This window comes from Benincasa hispida, chromosome 9 (genome assembly GCF_009727055.1).
Source record: "Benincasa hispida cultivar B227 chromosome 9, ASM972705v1, whole genome shotgun sequence".
Taxonomy (NCBI): domain Eukaryota; kingdom Viridiplantae; phylum Streptophyta; class Magnoliopsida; order Cucurbitales; family Cucurbitaceae; genus Benincasa; species Benincasa hispida.
Window position 1 is genome coordinate 23,066,737 of NC_052357.1, and position 21,487 is coordinate 23,088,223.

Consider the following 21,487-nt stretch of genomic DNA (forward strand, 5'->3'; position numbering starts at 1 on the left):
GCCTCGAAGGCAAGATGACCAAATGATCTTTTACTGGAAAAGGTTATAGAGCCAAGGAAACCTTGGAGCTTGTACATTCTGACTTTTGTGGTCTGATGAGTGTAAAGGCTCAAGGTGGGCATGAATATTTCATCTCTTTCATAAATGATTATTCAAAGTACAGGTATCTCTACCTAATGCAACGTAAGTCTAAAGCCCTTGACAAGTTCAAGGAGTATAAGGCTAAAGTTGAAAACTTGTTAGGTAAGAAAATAAAAACACTACAATCTGATCGTGGTGGAGAGTATATGGACCTCCAATTCCAGAACTATATGATAGAACATGGGATTGCGTCCTAACTCTCGACCCCAGGTACACCTCAGCAGAATGGTGTACCAGAAAGGAGAAACAATACCTTGTTGGACATAGTTTGATCTATGATGAATTATGCTCATCTTCCAGACTCTTTTTGGGGTTTTGCAGTGGAGACTACATGCTGCATTTTGAACAACGTTCTCTCGAAAAATGTTTCTAAAACACCTTTTGAGTTATGGAGAGGCCGTAAAGATAGTTTACGCCATTTCAGGATTTGCGGGTGTCCGACACATGTGCTTGTGATTAACCCAAAGAAGTTGGAATCGTGTTCAAAAGTTTGCCTCTTTGTAAGCTACCCCAGGGAAATGAAGGGTGGATACTTCTATGATCCGAGTGAGAATAAAATGTTTGTTTCTACAAATGCTATCTTCTTGGAAGAATACCACATAAGGGATCATAATCCACGAAGTAAGTTTGTTTTAGGTGATATTTCTAGTGAGACTGAGACTACTGAGGGTTCAACAAGAGTTGTTGAATAGACTGACAGATAAAACAAGAGTTGTTGATGTTGGTGCATTTAGTCAACCAGCTCAAGAGTTGAGACTGCCTCGACGTAATGGGAGGGTTATGAACCCACTAGATTGCTACATGGGTTTGACTGAAGCTCAGAACGTTTCTAATGATGAGGTTGAGGATCCATTGTCTTTTAAGAAAGCAATGAAGGGTGTTGACAAAGAGGAATGGATTAAGGCCATGAACTAGGAAATGGAGTCTATGTACTTCAATAATGTCTGAGAGCTTGTGGATTTGCCTGATGGGGTAAGACCTATAGGGTGTAAGTGGATCTATAAGTGAAAGAGAGGTGTAAATGGAAAGGTGCAAACCTTTAAGGCTAGACTCGTGGCAAAGGGTTATACCCAGGTTGAGGAAGTTGACTATGAGGAAACTTTCTCACCTGTTGTTATGCTCAAGTCTATCAGGATACTCTTGTCCATAGCCACATTTTATGATTATGAGATATGGAAAATGGACATCAAGGCTACCTTCCTTAATGGTAATCTTGAGGAGACCATCTACATGACTCAAAGAGAGGGGTTCGTAGTTCCAGATCAAGAGCAAAGAGTTTGCAAGCTTAATAGGTCCATTTATAGGCTGAAACAAGTGTTTAGATCATGGAACATTAGATTTGACACTACAGTCAAATCATTTGGCTTTGATCAAAACGTTGATGAACCTTGTGTTTACAAGAAGATCATCAACAACTCAATAGCTTTCCTGATACTGTATGTAGATGATATCCTACTCATTGGGAATAATATAGGGTTTCTGACTGACATTAAGAAGTGGCTAGCTGCCCAGTTCGAAATGAAAGATTTGGGTGAGGCACAATATATTATAGGGATCCAGATTATTCGGGATAGTAAGAACAAAAGGTTAGCTTTGTCTCAGGCATCGTACATCAATCAAATATTGATCAGGTATAGGATGCAGGATTTCAAGAGGGGTTTGTTACCCTTTAGGCATGGAATCATTTTGTCTAAGGATCAATTTCCTAAGACACCTCAAGAGGTTGAGAAGATGAGGTAGATTCCCTATGCTTCAGCTGTAGAAAGCTTGATGTATGTAATGTTATGTACCGTACCTGACATTTACTATGCAGTAGGGATTGTCAATCGTTATCAGTCCAATCCAGGATTTGATCACTGGATGTCGGTCAAGATGATCCTCAAGTATCTTTGAAGAAATAGGGATTACATACTTGTGTATGGAGATAAGGATCTGATCCTTACAGAACAAAGACTCTGACTTTCAGACCGATAGAGATTTTCGCAAATCGACATCGGGGTCACTATTCACTCTGTATGGAGGGGCTGTAGTGTGGCGAAGCATCAAGCAAGAATGCATCGCGGACTCTACTATGGAAGCCGAATACGTAGCCGTTTGTGAAGCAACGAAGAAGGCTGTTTGGCTGAGAAAATTCCTTACAGATTTGGAAGTTGTTCCAAATATGGATTTGCTTATCACTCTCTATTGTGATAACAGCGGGGCTATGGAAAATTCAAAGGAACCTCGGAGTCATCATTGGGGCAAGTATATCGAATGAAAATACCACTTGATCAGGGAGATTGTGCATCATGGTGATGTGATAGTCACGAAGATCGCGTCAGAGCACAACTTTGTTGATCCCTTTACAAAGGCTCTCACGGTTAAAATGTTCGAGGGTCACTTGAAGAATCTGGGTCTGTGGGACATGCGACATCTTGTCTAGGCAAGTGGGAGATGATACTGGGGTATGCCCTAGTTTATTGTATATTGTACATGTATTTCTCTTATATTGTATATTAGTCTCCCGAGACATTAAGACAATTGGGAGATTGTTGGGATTGGTGTCGTAATTCTCCCGGAGTCTCGTTGTTTATAATCTATACACATTGTTATGAATAAAATAAAAGTTATTTTATTTGGCATTTACTCATATCCAATAAACAAAGCTTCATAGTTATTGTAAGTAAACTTAAGCATGTATATGAGATACACAAGTGGATCATGCATTAAGTGATAACCTAAATAGGTATGTAGTATAAGGATTAAGGAGGGATACGTGATCCTGGTGACATTACGGATAAGACTCACTTTGTAGAGGTTTGCAAGTGTTGTGAACTACTACAGATGGTAGACCCTGACCATTTATGTGGAGACATACGAATGGGGGTATCCTATACAAAGAGTTTGTATAAGATCGGACCACGAGATGATTCGTCTCTATATATAACATCGTTGATACTGGAGATTTACATCACCTAAACGACCATAGGTGACATGACCTCAATCCTGAGTGTTTTGGGAACTCCTGCCATTGAGGGTAGTCCTTTGATTAGTATGGGTGAGAGTGGCCAAATTGCCAACTCAAAATGCCTACCTTTTTAGGGACTTGTCTGGTTTGGGAGCTAGAAACTCAGTTACATAAGATGGAATTCACTCCTTTCCCAAAGCAGGGGTAAATAGATAGATTGCTCCCTTAAGGGCTGATTTTAGGGCTTGAACATAGTGGCCACAACTTTTCCTTGGAAAAGAGGACTCGGTCATAGTAGGACTGTGACTTATGTTCATTAAAGGGATTAGTGGTACTTAAGGAGTTAGATGTAACTACATGGGCATAACGCTTATTGACCCAACTGTACTTACGAGCAATCTGTAAAGGGTTATCGCACTGTTGATTAGTTGATATGAACACATAATATATCTGTAGTAAAAAGAGTTCAGTTGTCGATCTTTAGTGGAGTGCCTGACAGTTAACAGATGGTAGATTCCGTAACTAAAGAGTTTAGCCAGTTATTCACGTACCGTTGGAGCTTCGAGATATAGGTCCATAAAGTCTCCTTGGTAGCTCAATGGATTCAAGTTGAGAATCAGTTCTTGGTGTTTATTTGAAATGTTCAAATCGACAAGAGGAAAATTCGATTATATATGATATGATTGGTGTGATGTATGAGATACATCAAGTGGAGGATTAATGTAAATGAGATTTACATTAAGTGCAATGGAATAGAAAAAGAGCTATGGTTTATATGTTTCATGAGATGAAATATTAAAACTATAGGTTATAAATATACTATACTAAGTTGGTTATCATATATATTTATAATAATATTAATTATTAGATAATTATCTATTTTTCTCTAATAACCAATTGAGTAGAAGGTTATTAGTAGTTTAATGGTAACCGTGAGATAAAAGAAAAAATGTTTTCCTAAATTTAGGAGTTGTGTATTGAGAGTTCCTATTCTCAGAAAGTTCTCTCAGTGGCTGTCAAGTGAATGAGATTCACTAAACAATAGCTGAAGAGAGACTAGATGATCGTGGAGTATTTCTATACGATAGTCACTCAGCTGGCCGATTAGCTAAACGATCACGAAGCTTTATCTAAACGATCGCATAGCTTCTTCTAAACGTTAGGCATCGTCTACACGATAGACCACTGCCATCTCCCACTTGCTAAATCGTTTACACGATTTATAACACCTCGCATATTTTTTTAGTAATAATGTAATTTCAGTAACTTTATTATTTGGAATTTTAGTAACTCATCATGAGGCTCTATGTTGTCATGAGCTTTAAAACTTGCTTAAGCCATCCTCATATTATCCTTTAGCCTTAAAACAATCACATATCATTACTTAGACCCTGCTGCAGATGAGTCTAAAATGCCCTCTGAAAATGAGGTTTTGAAGTTCCTGGATGCTAAAGTATCAGTCAATTGATAACAAATTTCCATAACCTTGTAATAACCGTAATTGATCCCTGAAGTTAGTTTTTACGATAAAACCTTCTTGATTCATAAGTCCTAGCTTGGATTACTCGTACTCCCTAACACTAGTTAACTCATTGCCCATGCAAGAGAATACATACTATCTTGTAATGCTCCAAACTCACTTTTAGTAACTTCTTACTATCAACTCAACTTTATTGGCAAGTCTATCCCTTATACCAATGGCTATATTGAAAGATCCAACTTACTTACTTTTGTGCATATACCATTATTGTCTATCTTGAGTTGAATTATGTTCTTTTCTCAATAAAATTGATGGTCTTGCTAATTTATGTTTCCAACACTTGCACACAAAGTCAAAATCCCTTAAATCTTACTAATGCCCTCAATGTTTTACGTCTTAACTAATGAAGCCTCAACATACCATATCAATAGTTCTCGAACATCTACTTTACTAGGTTAACTCCATTTTAACTTATCCCTTCTAAACCTTTCTGTTTCGGTAACAGATTCTTGTGTTAAAACAAAGTTCCATACCAATCATCTATGTAAGCTATCTTTCCATCTAATACATATTGTCCAAAGTCTCACATGATCATTAGATATTTTTTCTTCTACACCAAAAAAATACCTTGTAATCCCTCATATCCTGCCTCCAAACCATACTTAACTAGGAGTATTGAACACATTAAATTCGCTTTCTCTTTTCCAAAAAGTAAACTTCTTTGGATACATCTCTCTCCTTTACACTTAATCTTTGATAAACCACTAAATTCAAGACACCTCTTTCCTTTTTTTTTTTTTTTTAACGATAGAGTCTCCAGTTAGCATTGGGTACTCGATTGGATTTTGGTAACAATTTTCACTATGACTAATGGTAAATAGAACGTCTAAACAGATATTGGAAGATATGTTCTGCGCCTGCACTAGAGTTTTTCAGGGAGTTGGGACTCTCACTTGCATTTAATTGAATTCGCATATAATAATAGCTATCAGACTGCCACTGACACTTTGCCATTTGAGGCCCTATATGAGAAGAGTCCCAGTCCCTTGTGTTGGGATGAGGTAGGAGAGAGGAAAATTGTTAGGACCTGAATTGGTACAGACCACGGATGAGGTAATACAGAAGATCAGGGCTCGTATGCAAACAACTTAGAGCAGACAGAAGAGCTATGCCGATGTAAGACGTAAGGACCTAGAATTTGAGACTTGGTGTGAAAGTGTTCTTAAAAGTGGCACCACTGAAAGGTATTCTGAGGTTTGGCAGGAAGGGGAAGTTGAGTCCAAGATTCATTGGACCTTTCAAGGTCTTGGCATTGCCCCAACACTATCTTCAATTCATAATCTTTCTTCCATATTTCGATGCTAAGGAATTATGTGATAGACCCGTCCTATGTAGTTGACTACGAGCCCTTGCAGTTGAATGAAACTTGAGCTACAAGGAGAAGCTTGTAGAATTTCTCTCCAGAGAAGTAAAGACGTTCACCGCAGGAAAATTGCTTTTGTGAAAGATATGTGGCAGAATCACCAATTCAAGGAGGCTACTTGGGAGAAGATGAGATGAAGGCCCAGTACCGAGCTTTTTCAAGATGAACTTTCGAGGACGAAAGTTCTTTGAGGAGGGAAGAATGTAACACCCCTCATGAGTTTTTTTTTTTTTTCAGAATGAACTTTCGAGGAACGAAAGTTCTTTTGAAGAGGAAGAACGTAACACCCTGCACATTTTTTTAGTAATAATGTAATTCAATAACTTTATTATTTGGAATTTCAGTAATTGTTATTAGTTGGAGGGAATTTTTGGAATTCAAGTGTAAGTGTGGGAATTTAATTGTTGGCGTGAAATTATTCAATTTGAAATTCAAATTAGAAATTAATGGCAGGAATTAATTTTCTTTTGAAACCGGAAAGGAATTAAATGTAATTATATTTATTTCCTTTTTGTTTTAGTATTATTATTATTGTTGTTTTTTTTTTTTTATAAAAAGTCAAACTCCACCCCTTTTTTCTTCCTCATGTTCGTGAGCCCGTTCGAGCCGCCAAAGCCGTCGCTTCAGTTTCTTCTTCATGACCTCCATCCACACTGCTCAAGCATCCGTTCGCTTTTTCCGTTATTGGATCTATCGATTTGGGTAAGATTTCTGCCTTTTGGGTTTGGTTTTTCGATTGATTCTTGATACTCATTTACTTTTGGCATCAATTGGTTGATACCCATTGTAATTTCAACTTTGGATTCAAGTTTGTGAAGGTATTGAGGTGTTGTTCAGTGAAGTTTGGAGTTTGTTTTAGCGAGTTTTGGTACGTTTTATGCTTTGATGAACCTCTTGTGGATTAATTTTGGTTGTTGAGAAATTTTGGTAAAGTCATTTGGAAGTGATTTTTTTGACGAAGCTACATATGGATAATTTATTTGAGACATTAGTAATGAAGTATGTATTTGATTCAATCTTTAATTTCTCATGTAAGCCTAATTTCAAATTATGATTAGGGAGTTGATTCAAGAATTTCATTCAAGATGAAGAAGAGTTTGGTTTGCTAATTATTTGGGCTTAAAAAATTGGAGCTTTGGAAGGTGAATTCGAATTTGACTACACCTTAGGTAAGGTTATCTGGAAATATTTTTGTAATATTTGGGTGTTTGGAATTTGGCCTTAACTATTAATTTTAAATCTTGGTATATGTTTAGGCTTGATTAAGGATTCAAGAATTTCACAAAGATTCAATTGCTTTTTGGTTCGACCTAATATCAAGGTAAGTAATCTTACTACTGAAACTGCCCACGGGTCAGACATTAGATGTATGCTAGCATGTTAAATGAAGGTTATGGCAGAATGACAATATGAAAGATTGATAGTATAACATGATTAAAGTATGTTCTGTTACGAGATCCGAATTATTTATTTATGCACATAGACACTTGAATGCTAGTATGAGATGGTATGTGCTTCCATGGTTGTATTTGATTTGATGATGTTAAGGTATACATATATGTTGTAGAACCATGATGTTGAGGTATATGTGTATGTTGTAGAGCCATGATGATGAGATTTATATGTATGTCATAGATTCGTATAGTGATGATTATGATGTTGAGACTGTGCAAATATCCTTACTGATTAGTTAGATACCCATTAGATTTTGTGTTTCCTTCGGGATTCACTAGTTTGTGTTTCCTTCAGGATTCACCAGTTTGTGTCTCCTTCAGGATTCACCAGAGGTAGTGGGCATACTTAACTACAGTAGGATAGAACTCAGTCTCCTTCTTATTTCATATGCATATGTGTCCTATGAGGACTAGAGCAGTTTATATGTTTCACTAGATGTGGGTATCTAGAGGACATAGATGCCCAGCCTGACCCCAGTAGTGGGGTTACTTACTGAGTATTTTATACTCATTCTTTCTCATATTGTTGTTTTAGGTAAGGGTAGAGATGCACTGGCGATGGACAAGCGGAATTCGTGATCGAGCCACTGGGGCTAGTTTTTACGTTTCCGCATCATGAAATTTAGAGTTCTTTTCATGTTTCTTTTAACTTTTAGTTTTGATGTTTAAAACTTACTTTAAGAATTGTTTTTCAGACTCATTTACTATCCTTTATGATTTATGGGTACCCTACTGTTGTTTTAGTATTTGAATTTAGTGAAAAACTTTTGAACTCACCATATTTAATTAGCATTTATTTCGCCATAACCGAGTGTCGTTTTGAGCTCCATGCATGCATGTATTTAGTAACGGCCTAACTTAAGTCCTAAGGAGTCAGGTCGTTACACGATTGTTCCTCCGGTCTCTTCCTCTAACGAAGTCCACACAGAGCCCACACTTCTAGATTCTCACACTGAAAATACCAAGATAGTCATTGTGGTGGTGTCGTACTCAACTCGACATTGTCGAGGTTTATTGGAGGTCGTTCGCTGTGTTCGTGGTCTTGGAGTTTGTTGTATTCGTGATCTTGAATATTGCTGAGTTCTTGGTCGCTATGATCATGCAGGGTAGCATTCGCAGTGTTCAAGCGTTCGGGTTTTCCGTCTTGCTGTGAACGAGCATTCGTGATCAAGGGTGTTGAAAATGAGTCTTCAAAGGTATGATAATTCTTTCCCTTGATCGTTTAGTAAAGCATGCTGTAATTTCGTTTTGCGCATAACCTGTATGTTTCCGTTTCTTGGCTGTAATTATTGTTGTTCAAATACAATTGAAATTTGGAACGAACTTTCCACTTCTTATGGAAATCCTCATGTCTGATTTCCTTCAAATCGTATAACTCATTTCTTCCTCAATCCAAGATCATACAGAGCCACAACTCCTGGATTATCACACTAAGAATACTAGGTAACACTTGTGGTGGTGTTCTAAAGTCGTTCGTGGATCGAGTCGGACTCGATTGGGTTCGAGGAGCATCAAGTTGTTCGTGTTGTTCGTGTTTTGTTCATTGTGTTCGAGTGCTACTTTGGATGCATTAGAGATTAGTCGAGGGATACTTGAAGAATAGTTCTTCAAAGGTACGCATACTCTATCTCTTGTATACTCTTGTAGCATGCTATAATTTCTGTATATGCATAATCTCTTCATTTCCGGTTAGACTGTAATTGTTGTGTTCATTCTAAATGGAATTTAGAACGATCCAGTTCCGCTGCTCATGAAGATCTCTGTTTTAGATTTCCTTCAACTATATGCACATACATGTTTAATTTAAATATAACATATATTACATGCATAAATATTTAAACAACACCAATATGGTTCAACTTTGGCATCCTAAGCAAGCATTTAATAAGTAACTATTACAAAAAGTAGTTCAAAACTTCTTCAAAAAAAGAGGATGGACCGCTCGACCTGACCCGGCCCGAATCGGACCTGAATCGCTCGAACCAACCCTCCAAAGATCCAATTGAGGTTGAACTGGACCAAGAGTTAACCAAACCGGTTGAACCAGATTAACCCCGTGCGAATTGGCTCATGAGCGCGCATCTTTCTGGGTTAGGATGAGCAGCATTGCAATGCTCCATCCCAGCGTTGCAATGTCATGGGCTTCGTCAAGAGCAGCGTTGCAATGCTCTAGGGCAGCATTGCAATGCTGCTTGGTAGTAGCTGCTCCTCCAGGTTTCTACTACGGACCTTGCTTGCTTCAATCTCCAATTACAGCCTAATTTTAACTTTATTAACTCTAATAAAATTATAGACTCTAAAGCACACATAAACTCATCAATCAAGATCCAATTACAAATTAAATTTCATAATAAAAAAGAAATCTAATGCCAGAATTGAATTTTAACCATATCAGTCAACCAAACATGCATTTTTTGAAATTCACCCACCAAACTCAAATTAACGTTAATTGAGTGCTTAAATCATGCTCTGATACCAATTGATAGAACATACAAACATGCAACGGAACTATTAGAATCAATAAGCACTCTAATTATATTTAATTTGAGTTTTAAAGCATGCAATAAAACTGTTATTTAAACCAGGGTTTCATAAGTGTATGACCTTTGATGAATCTCTTCAAATTCTTGCTTCTCACCACGAATTCAACCTCTAAATGTACATTAGACCACCAAGAGGATCTTCTCTACTATCCTCTAGCTTAGATTATATGGTGAAAATACTGAATTGAGGCCAAAATGATAGGGAAGGAAGAGGGTTTTGGAGAGTAAACAAGATTTTCTAAAATCAGTTTGCATGAACCTAAATTCAGAGTATTTATTGAAGTTCTTCATGCAAGCACTTCAGATTTAGTTCATTAACACCTCAAAGAACATCAAGAAGTGGGCTAGGTGTTTAATTAAAAAGAAACCACTTAATTAGAGATAAAAAGTTGGAAAATTCCACTCAAAGTGGAATTTCCAATTTAATTTAATTCTCACTAAAATTAAATAAAACCAAATTAAAATCAAATATGAATTTTATTTTCAAAAAATTGATTTTTTTTATTTAAATAACTAATTAAATAAATAATAATTTAATATTAAATATTAAATTAATCAAACATCTAATTCATATATGAATCCTATCCATGTAATTAAATATTTAAATCAATATTTAAATATTCTAATCCTCTCCAATTACATTTAATTTCGATAAATTAAACGTTTAATTATATCAAATGCAATTAATTAAACCCTAAATTGAATTTGAACACTTCAAATTCAAAACCCTAATTTCGAATTTGAACATTTCAAATCCGCTCAATTCACTAATCTAAGATATAATTTTACGAGCTAGTAGAGGGATCTTATGAACCTACAGATAATGAGTTCCAATGGTTTGAGATTAATTGGCTAAACTCTTTAGACCAAATTAATCAATATTTGTTAATTATCGAGACACACCACTATAGCTCAATAGTTGAACTCTCCTCACTGTAGTTATATTTCTATCCACTTTAACCATAATTAATAAGTCGATCCTTCATAGGTCGTTTGTATTTACAACTAGGTCAAAATTACCGTTTTACCCCTGTAAATACATCTTGCTTCTTAAGCTCCCACTGATCCTTTATTGAACAATTGGTTTATAGTCCAACTAATAAACCATTATCCTCTCGATCATGAGAGGGTGGGGTCCCGTTGTTCAAGACTAGAAATCAGTACTTAAGAGAACAATCTATCTGTTAATTCTAAGTCGGGTAGGAGTGAATTCCATCTTGCAGGACTATGTCCCCAGCTATCTTTCCGGTCTTATCCTAAAAATGGGAAGCTTATCGAGTTACCTTAGGTCATTGAATTTGAAATAGTCAGTTTTGACAGTAAATGGTCGTTATAAAGAAAAAGTGACTATTTCAAGGTCCTGTCTTATGTTAACATCCTTTGCATAGGATGCCTCCACTCGCTGTCTCCACATGAATAATTTTGGGACCATATCATTTGTATCAGTATACAAAGTGAGCTGCATTCAATAGTGTCACCAGAATGAGGTACGCAATCTCATGCATATACTTATAGACCATTTTGGCTATATACTAAAATTTGATCCACTTTTATGTCTTCACATAAGATTAAAAGTATTCATATTATAGCCATGGATTTGTTTATTGGATTTTTATAACAGAATGCAATATCAATAACATTTCATTGAATGAAATACTCAATAATACTTTTGTTGATAAATAGAATATATTTTCAACATTTACGAACTGCGAGTTTTAGGAAATTTCCAACACCAAATAGTCCCTTAGTTGTATTTTGTAGACAAATTCAAGTTGCTATATAATATGATCAATTGATCCAAGAGTTGAATTAGCCCAATCGAGTAAGAAAAAAAATGAAGTTAAGGGCACGTTTATCCAAGGAAAACGTAATAAATCGATGGTAAATTAAAAAGTGGGTCTCATTTGGTGTTATTTACTTATGTTTCATACTTGTAATGACATCTGGGGCCCACTTTCAAATATGTAATAAATATACAAACTGATTGACAAGCGGAGTATGTTCAATCAATTGCATTTGGAAAATTACGTTGATATCTTTATTATTATCGTTACCGTTACTGTTTACCATTATTGTTACTGTTACATCATGAGAATTAAGGGTGTGTAGCAGTCGATCAGAGTCAGTTTTCTGACCAAACTGCCATCGAACTGATAATGGTCGATTTAGTAAATGTTCAAACTGATATCTACCCCGAGGAGTACAAACCGACCATCTAGTTGATTGGTTTTAGTTGGTTCTAATCTTTTGTCAGTTTAGATTTTTTCCAAACCAATGCCGACCGAACCTCTCCGCTTCTTTAACCGACCACCTTCGATTCGGTTGGTTTTTGCCGGTCTAACATGCTCACTCCTAATGAGAATTATGAATTTTTCATATTTATTGTTACATTTATCTTTACCATTTGACCCTAAAAGGTTACTGTAGTAAATGTGGCAGATTCATAATTTGAAGTAAACATGATTAAAAGCAATACAATTAAGTTTTCGATTTTGGCCCATTATGATTGATTTATTAATGAAATCCCATTATGATTACATTAATTTTCATTACGAATTGGTAGCATGACCTAAAATCAAATTTAAATTAAACTCCAATCACATAGGTTTTTTTTTATTAGTATAATCATATAGGTTGAGTTGGTTTCTTGAATTTTACTATTTTTATTATATTTTTACTTTTTTAGGTTAAAAAAACGAGTCATTCATGTTAATAAACTTTAGGTAAGATATCAATTTATACTCTAAATTTTAGAGGCGTATCATCTAAAATCCTAGATCGATAATTATATCTATTGAACTCCAAACTCTGGTAAATATATTAATTTATACCATCCATTATATTTTGTTTGAAAAAAACATTGTGTGAGACTTATAATTGTATCAATTAAATTCTCAAACTTTCATTAGTAAAACAATTTAACTCTCAGTTATAATTCCCTTTGAAAATCGTCTATGCATCAACTTAAATAATCCATATTATAAAACCAACATTTGAAGAAGTATACACACATTTGAGAATCGATGAATAAATGATTTTCAAACGTAATTGTAATGAATGATTTAAATTAATTTGCCGATGAAAATTAAAGAGTTGAGTTATTACGAATTATAAGTTTCACATTATATTTGTTGAACAAAATCTGGAGGGGATAAATTAATACACTAACAAAAGAAGTTTAGAGTTTAAATAGATACAATTCGGTTTATTTTGTGGGAATCCAATATTCCCATAAAATAAACATTTGAATTATCACAATTATCTTTGGGGCCTTTTTAAATATTAAAAAAATATAAAAAAATATTTACACTTTATAGTAAAAACTTCCGAAAGTGCAACACTTTTGAAACTTTCTAATATAAAGTGTGAATATTTTTATGATTTTTCTATTTATAAGAACTTCCCTTTTATCTTTTTACTTTTTTATCATTCTTTTATTTTCTTATATATATATATCACTATACCTTGTCTGCATTTTATAATTAAAATAAATATTGTTAACCATGTATCACTTCTCAGGTTTCATCGTAGTTGTTTTATTTTTAAGAAAGATATTTAAATTTAAGTTTAAGTTTATAAAAAATCTAAATTAAAATTAATATAAACTACATTAGTTTAAAAAGAAATTCAAATCAATCCATCTAAATATGTTATATAAATTCAAATCATATTAAATTAATTAGATATTAATGAATAACATGAAACATTCTTGAAATTTAAGACATTTACAAATTGAAATCTTACCAAATAATAATTACACTCATTCGAGTATTCGAGATATCTACCAAAATTTCTTGAGCTAAAATTTTGGACATTAAAATATTTCGATTATCTATATTCGAAAATACAAATGACTTTATAAGTAAGAATGTATTGTTATTTTCCCTAGACTTTAAACCTCGGTAATTTAATTATTAAAGAAAAAAGAAATAAATTCTGTAATTTCATAGGTTAAAAATGCTTATACATACAAATTCTGGAACTATCGATAAGGGTATATAGAGTGAACAAGAGATCAAACCCCAAAAATGGTGAAATTGCAGAAGCGAATAGATGTCAATGGCGGGACTTTCCTTAGCTTTATCTTTTTGCTTAATTTTCCTCTTTGCAATATCTGAAGCATCACGTTGCTCGATCATCGGTAAGAACTTTTCTTCTTCCACCTTCAGCCTTGTTGCACTTATTGTTTCGTTGTTTTCATGGTCTCTGTGTACTCTGAAGAAGTTGAGTGCTGTCATATGCAATGCTCTTGACATTACATGTTTTCTATTTGAATCCTGTTTCCATTTGAGTTGCTTTTGAAATCCTTTTGACTATTAGAGACTTTTTTTTTTCTCCGAATTAACTAAGCGGCAACCTTTTGACTATTAGAAACTTTTTTTTTTCTCCGAATTAACTAAGCGGCAATCTACCAGGTCAACATCTTCTTTTAAGTTTTCTCGGTAGATTTTTCGAGGATTTTTGATAAATTTGGCAGGCATTTTGAAAAAGCTGATTGAATAAGTGGAAACTTCGTCCTTTAAAGAAGGTTGCATATTTATACCTGTCGAAAGTCTTCCAAAACCAATTTTAAGAAAGGTTATCCTTACCTTGCCGCCAAGAGACTGTTGGGTTTTGGCAAAACATAGAAGGGTAATTTTTCCACATCTAATGGGCTCCAAATCACTTTCTAATATACTTATTCAGTTGTGTGAGTGGTATGATACTTTATTTTGTGTGATTGTATTAATTTTTTGTCCATAGTTTTTTTCTCCAGTTTGGAGTTTTTTCATGTTAATTCTTGTGTTCTCAATTTTATTGCTTTCTGTTTATTCCCGTGTTCTCAATTTTATTGCTTTCTGTTTATTCCCGAAATAGTAGTTGGAAGTTTTTCCCAATAGAGGCATCACTATGAGCACAATGGAAGTTCGTTCGTTTTTTCTTTCTTGGGTAAGAAACATCAAGAACATTTGATTCTAAAAAAGAACTAGAACAGCAAGGAAAAGGGTCGAGGGCACCCTTTCCAAAAAGTACACAATGAAGCTGTTCAATCATTGATAATCATCAAGTGGCTGTGATTACAAAGAATGTTGTGTGTAAAGCTATCCACCAAGACATATTTTGTGCAAGATTACTAGAAAAAAATAAAAACGTAAATACTTAAAGGATCTCACGTTTGTTTCTTTCCATGTATGCCACGAAAGAGCTCTAAAGACATAGTTCCCTACAATCTTGGCTTTCCCCATCAGATTGCACACATTTAGGCCTTCCATAAGCCTATCTTTCACTCTCCTAGGAAGGCAAATAGAAACTCTCAGATTTTCAAACTAGTAATTCTAAGAAACTGAAGAGTCTTGAATAATGATATCCATAAAATTGGCTTCAGATCTTTCACGATACCTTCATTGGGTTAACGATCCTGTATGCTTGTGTTTTAAGACTAGAGAAATGTTGGTTTTTGGTTTCAGGGTAATCATGATAACATTGAGGTCAAAGAGCTACAAGTTTACTTTGAGTCTCCAAATTGTTGTATATGAGCTGACCTAGGCCTTTAAGCATTTGGATTCAGACCCAAGAGTTTTGATGTGTACTTGTAGAGTAAGAAAAGTGACGGGGAGACCTGAAAGCTGAACTTTATGTATCTGACTGACTTCTGTATGGTAGTTAACATTTTTCGTTCTTTCTAAATGAATGCAATTTTTTTCCTTGATCTATAGGGTTGCCCCTTGTAAGAAATATCAGTGAGCTTCCACAAGATAACTATGGAAGGGGAGGCTTTTCTCACATTACTGTTGCAGGTTCATTATTGCATGGGCTGAAGGAGGTATGGTGTGTTATCTTTCAAGGTTCTAGAACCTAATCAAGCTTTGTAATGAAACATAAGATATTTTTTATTGGCTTGTGCTAGCCATTACTGATCTACTGGCCTTTTCAGGTGGAGGTGTGGCTCCAAACATTTTCGCCTGGATCGCGCACACCTATTCATAGGCACTCCTGTGAAGAAGTTTTTGTGGTTTTGAAGGGGACTGGCACTCTCTATCTCGCTCCTAGTTCTCATGAAAAGTACCCTGGAACACCAAAAGAATTTCCTATCTATTCAAACAGTACATTTCTCATACCTGTTAATGATGCTCACCAGGTATGTTGATCTACTTAAATCTCCTCCTTGCTTCTGAAGTATCCATAAACATTTTGGCTTAGTTGATATACATCATTTCTGATTGCTTACAAATTGCAGGGCAGTAAACCCAATAATTTCTTATAAGGTGAATTAGGAAAATAACCCAAGGATTAGCCAGACACATGAACGATCAGTCTTGCTATCTTTAGAACTTTTGTTGCCATGGAAAGAGTATTTGAAAGCTTACGGAAGCCTTCTTTTTGAAAGTTGGTGAGGTGGCGGGGGGTTCTTACTTTGTTACGTCAAGTAAGGTGTAATATCCATTGTTTAGGGTTGGGTTGGGATAGCTAGCTTGGATTGTAAAAGTCTCATTTTCTGGATATGTGGTTTTGGAGGTTTCCCTGAGAAATTTCTTCTTTAGGGCACAAGAATGTTTTAAGTGGGTTCAACGTTTACTTCAGTAGTTATGAGACAGCAAAAAGGCCTTTAATGCTTCTCCTTGTGGCATTAAACAAGAAAAGAAGGGTATTGTATATCATATGAGTACAGTGCATGCCAAAGAAGGGTGGCATCACAATGGTTGAGAAAGCAAATAATGAGTTGACTGTTTTGAATTAGCATAGGCAGTAATATGAACTAAATATTATAATTGACCTATTAGCTATTCAGGTGCTTTCTTTTCTTCTTTTAAAAGACAGCTTGTTCTTTTTCTTTTTCAGCTCACATTGCTACGGCTTCGCTATAGCATTTTTTACAACAAATTGCATTGTAACAAACAATTACACCTTAGAATGTTTAAAATAAAGGATAAGGGAAAACTTAGAGAAGATGCACCATTGTGAAAGTGGGGGTAAAAACTAGAAAATACAGAAAAACTCAACTAAAGATAACATTGACCAAATGTATACAATGCATTACTTCGTCTTACTGTCTTTGAGGAGATGATGCCTTACATCCCTTTCCCTTTGTATACCTTTCTTTATGGGACAACAAAATTTTCTGTTTCCTATATTTAAAAAAAAAAACTACGAAGAGGAATGGGACTTTGATTATATGTTCCTCTGATTTTAGTGGAACAAAGGATTATGAAATCTGGCTCTCAGATGGAACCTTTCTCCAATGGTCTTCTCCATTGATCGGTGAACTGTGGACTGATGTACATGGTATCATCAGTTTAAACCACTGATCATGCTAGCATTACTTGGTCTTACTAAGTTGCCTGTTTAGACCTTATTTGCATTTTTTTTTTCAAAATATATTTTCTGTTTAGCAAATAGACCACAGTGCTTGTGACAATTCTCATCTCGAACCAAGCCTCTGATTTCACTTGAATGTTCAACCATTATCACAGGTCTGGAATACGAATGAACATGAGGATCTACAGATGCTTGCCATCATTTCTAGGCCACCAGCCAAAGTGTGCGTATTTTCATTCCATTTTACATTCTGTATTTCATCTGTATTTGTTTCAGCATAGACACATATACGAATAAATCAATACAGACTTAAAATTATGCTACTTAAAAGTACTTCAATCTCTTGAGGCAGCAATTTCAAGCTGCTTTTTGGGGTTTAAGATTCTTGAACAACTAAGATACTATTGGTTTAGAGTAGACCAAGGAATAAAGACTACAAAATGCCAAAGAAATTAGTCTTGTATTTATTCAGTCCAAGGTTGCTTTTCTGGTATTTGCTTGCAGGTTTATTTATGACGACTGGTTCATGCCCCACACTGCTGCAAGATTGAAGTTCCCCTACTATTGGGATGAACAGTGTTTTGAAGCGCCGGTGAAGGATGAACTTTAATCACTTTGATGTCGATCAGAGTTGTTTTGTCCTTCGACATGAAGTGTAAAGTGGAACTCTCAAGAAACAGTGGAAATATGTGGAACTATAGTGTGAAGATTAGAATCTTCATTATTCTACTTCATATTTCTGGTTTTGTTAATAAAGTATCATAGTTCCCCAATCCTTGCTCATACCATAGCGATGGCTTGAAAAGTGGAGTGATAGTCATTTGCTCTACAAGACTTCCCCAATGGGCAAGACAAAAGGCAGTGAAAGATCTCATAGAACATCCTCAGACATTTGGAACCAATAAGGTTTACGTAGATTCATCAATCACTTTATTGTGAAAGAGTTTCCATAAAAAAATCTCACAATATTGTATTTCTTTGAAAGAAAAATAGAAATGTGCTTCTATTATGGTCTTATAAAACAATGACTTAAATAGTTTGTATACTAGTCATTAAGGGCGAGCATGGTAGGCCGATAAACCGACAACGGCCGACCAAAACTGGCCGAAATAGGGTCGGCCGGTCGAAAATCCATCAAAACTCGGGTGGGGTCGGTTTGGAGGGAATTGCGACTATAGCTATCGGTCGGACACCCTCGACCCGACCCGATCGACTTTATGAATTAAAAAAAATTATTTAATACATAATCAGCACATGTCGCCTAGCCTAGGCGACCCGACTCGATCGACTTTATGAATTAAAAAAAATTATTTAATATATAATCAGCACTGCTGCCTCGCCTAGGGTTTATTTTTTCGTTCCTTGCCTTTCGTTCACACTTGACCCTACTCGAATCGCACCACAAAAATCGTTCCTTGCCTTCAGTCTACGACTCTAAGTCTCCAAGTTTCCATAGGTCTTCCGCGTTGCTCCGGATCACTCATCTTCTTCCGTTCCTCTTCGCAATCGTAGCCGCAGGCACGCCGTCCAGTCCACGACTCCAAGTCTTCACAGCTCGTCTTCTTCCGGTCCGCTTGTCTTAGTATACACACTGTTTTCAAAACAGTGTTTTGTGCCTTTCTTGCTTAGTTGCTCGTTTTCGATTTTCAACCCGAGGTTCGTTTTGGATTTGCAACTGTAGGTTCACTTTCATTATCGATTTGCAATACATATTAGATGAGTTGATGTCTACATGAACAAATTTTTGGAGTCATATGCCAACATTAAATAATAATAAAAATTATTTTTAAGATTGAGAACCAAAAAGACAATTTTTTCTAGAAAATATGTCAAAATTATATATCAAATTAGTTGATATCGACCTGAACAAATCTAAATGTATGTATGTGCATGTGTGTACAAATACATATTGCATTTCAATAATTAATTGTCCAATTAGCGCATCTAGTGTAGTGAAAATGATGATAAATATATATATATTTGGCATAGAACTGATGCTTATGTAAAGCTGAAATCCTTTGAATTTTTGTGAATTGTGTGATACTGACGAGTGACGTTTATCATGTTGTGGTTCAGTTACATGGCTTCAACAGATATGGAGTTTGATGGAACTACAACTGATCCATCAAAAAATGAACGAGATGCAGAAGGAACGGATGCCAATACAAATACTGTGGAGTTATCTATGCATGTCATTCCAAACGTAATGGTACTGGGATTATGAAGAATCATTTGAAAAATTGTAAAAAATACCCTTACTAGAAAAAGAGAGATCCAACCCAAATGACATTATCTTTCAAAACTAAAGCCAAAGACAATGTTGGGGATAATATGTCATAACTTGTATGTGAGTCATATAGTTTAGAGAGTTGTCGGGAAGCGTTGTTGGAAATGGTAATTGTTGATGAATTGCCATTCAAGTTTATGGAGGGTAAAGGATTTAAGAAATTTGTCGATAGATTAACATGTGCAAGTCAACCTAGATTTGTTGTTCCGTCTCGGTTTACTGTGGCTAGAGATGTGCTTAAGTTGTATATTAATGAGACAAAGCACTTGAAAGACATGTTTGTGAATAGGAAGTATAGAGTTTCTCTCACTACGGATTGTTGGACATCGGAACAAAATATAAATTACATGGTCTTAATTGCCCATTTCATAGATTCTGATTGGAGATTACATAAAAGAATACTTAGTTTTTGTCCAATTGAGAATCTATTGGTAAAGCCATCGAAAAGAATTTGAAGGATTGGGGTATTGAAAAGGTAATGACTTTGACTGTTGATAATGCAAGCTCGAATGATACTGCCATTGCTTATCGTTTGAAAAGATTCAATAAGGGATTATTGTTTGGTGGAGAATTTTTGCATGTTCGTTGTTGTGCTCATATATTAAATCTCATAGTATGTGATACTTTTAAGGAACATAATGATTGCATTGAAAGGATTCAATATGCTATACGGTTTATAAGATCTTCTCCTGCATGTTTTTTGAAATTTAAAAAATGCATTGAAATTGAAAAAATTCCTTGTAAGAGTTATGTGTGTCTTGATGTTCTCACTAGATGGAACTCTACATATTTGATGCTTGAGGCAGCTGTAAAGTTTGAAAAGGCTTTTGATAGATTAGAAGATGAAGATGCTTCTTATGGACACGATTTGTCACCAAATAAGGAAGATTGGACAAATGCTAAGATGTTGATTAAGTTTTTAAAGGTCTTTTATGATGTGACATTGAAAATTTCAGGGTCTTTGTACACCACTTCGAATATGGTTTTTCATCAGATTACAATGGTTCAAAATTGTATATGTTTGAATGCTGGTAGTGCAATTGCAATGCTAGTTGGAATGGCCAATAGCATGAAGGCCAAATTTGAGAAGTATTGGGGGAACAATGAAAAAAATAATCTGTTGTTGTATGTTTCTATTGTGCTAGATCCTCGAAAAAAAGCTAAGGTTTGTATCTTTTTGTCTTAAAATTTTTTTTGGGCCAGAGGTTGCCAAATCTATGGGAAATGTAGTGGAACAATGTTGTAGACGTCTCTTTCATGAGTACAGTATTACTCATACTCAGAGTGGGAGTAGGAGTGGTAGTACTTCTACTAATACACCAATTGTCCCAACCTCGGAGACTATGATTGATTGTGATCCAACTGAGAAATAGGGTGGAGACTTTATCTATGATACAATTGATCTTGATTTTGAAGGCGATGAGACTACACCTTTCGAACAGGGGTCAGAGATTGATATTTATTTGTTAGAAACGAATGTTAAGAATGAATGTGATTTTGACATACTTCGATGATGGAAGAGGAACAGTCATCGGTTTGAGGTTCTTAGTCATATGGCTAGAGATATTTTGGCAATTCCAGTATCTACTGTAGCGTTTGAGTCGGCTTTTAGTACAGGAGGACGTGTTGTTGATTCATCACGTTGTTCATTGGCTCCAAAAACAGTGGAGACTCTCATTTGTACTCAAAATTGGCTAAATTCTGATCCTATAGATCTTGAATTTCAGTATGACATGGAAGAAACTTCATTATTTGAAGAAGGTATTTATTTATCATTTATATTTTGTAGTTGTAACTTGTTAGATTAAAATCTTAATGAGGTTGTCTTTCTCTTCCTGATCTTAATTATATAGGATTCAGAGCGGTTATGGATAATGAAAAAGACATTCAAGACCTTCCAGATTTTGCAAAGTTGT

The 21,487-nt window shown here is 35.2% G+C and overlaps 1 protein-coding gene across 1 annotated transcript; it reads left to right on the forward strand.

The window, feature by feature from the left end:
• Window positions 1-13,972: 13,972 nt before the first annotated feature.
• On the forward strand, window positions 13,973-18,299 carry LOC120084457 (auxin-binding protein T85). Its single transcript, XM_039040241.1, has 5 exons — window positions 13,973-14,129; window positions 15,685-15,791; window positions 15,903-16,106; window positions 17,440-17,507; window positions 17,789-18,299. Exons 1-5 carry the CDS (start codon window positions 14,042-14,044, stop codon window positions 17,892-17,894), a joined length of 573 nt encoding a protein of 190 aa, XP_038896169.1. The 5' UTR covers window positions 13,973-14,041; the 3' UTR covers window positions 17,895-18,299.
• Window positions 18,300-21,487: the final 3,188 nt, after the last annotated feature.

Excerpts from the sequence above, each read along its gene's own strand:
- LOC120084457 (XM_039040241.1), top strand. The coding sequence starts at position 14,042 with ATGTCAATGGCGGGACTTTCCTTAGCTTTATCTTTTTGCTTAATTTTC. Across the intron at positions 15,792-15,902 it reads TATTGCATGGGCTGAAGGAG|GTGGAGGTGTGGCTCCAAAC; the intron begins GTATGGTGTGTT and ends TGGCCTTTTCAG. Across the intron at positions 16,107-17,439 it reads CTGTTAATGATGCTCACCAG|GTCTGGAATACGAATGAACA; the intron begins GTATGTTGATCT and ends CCATTATCACAG.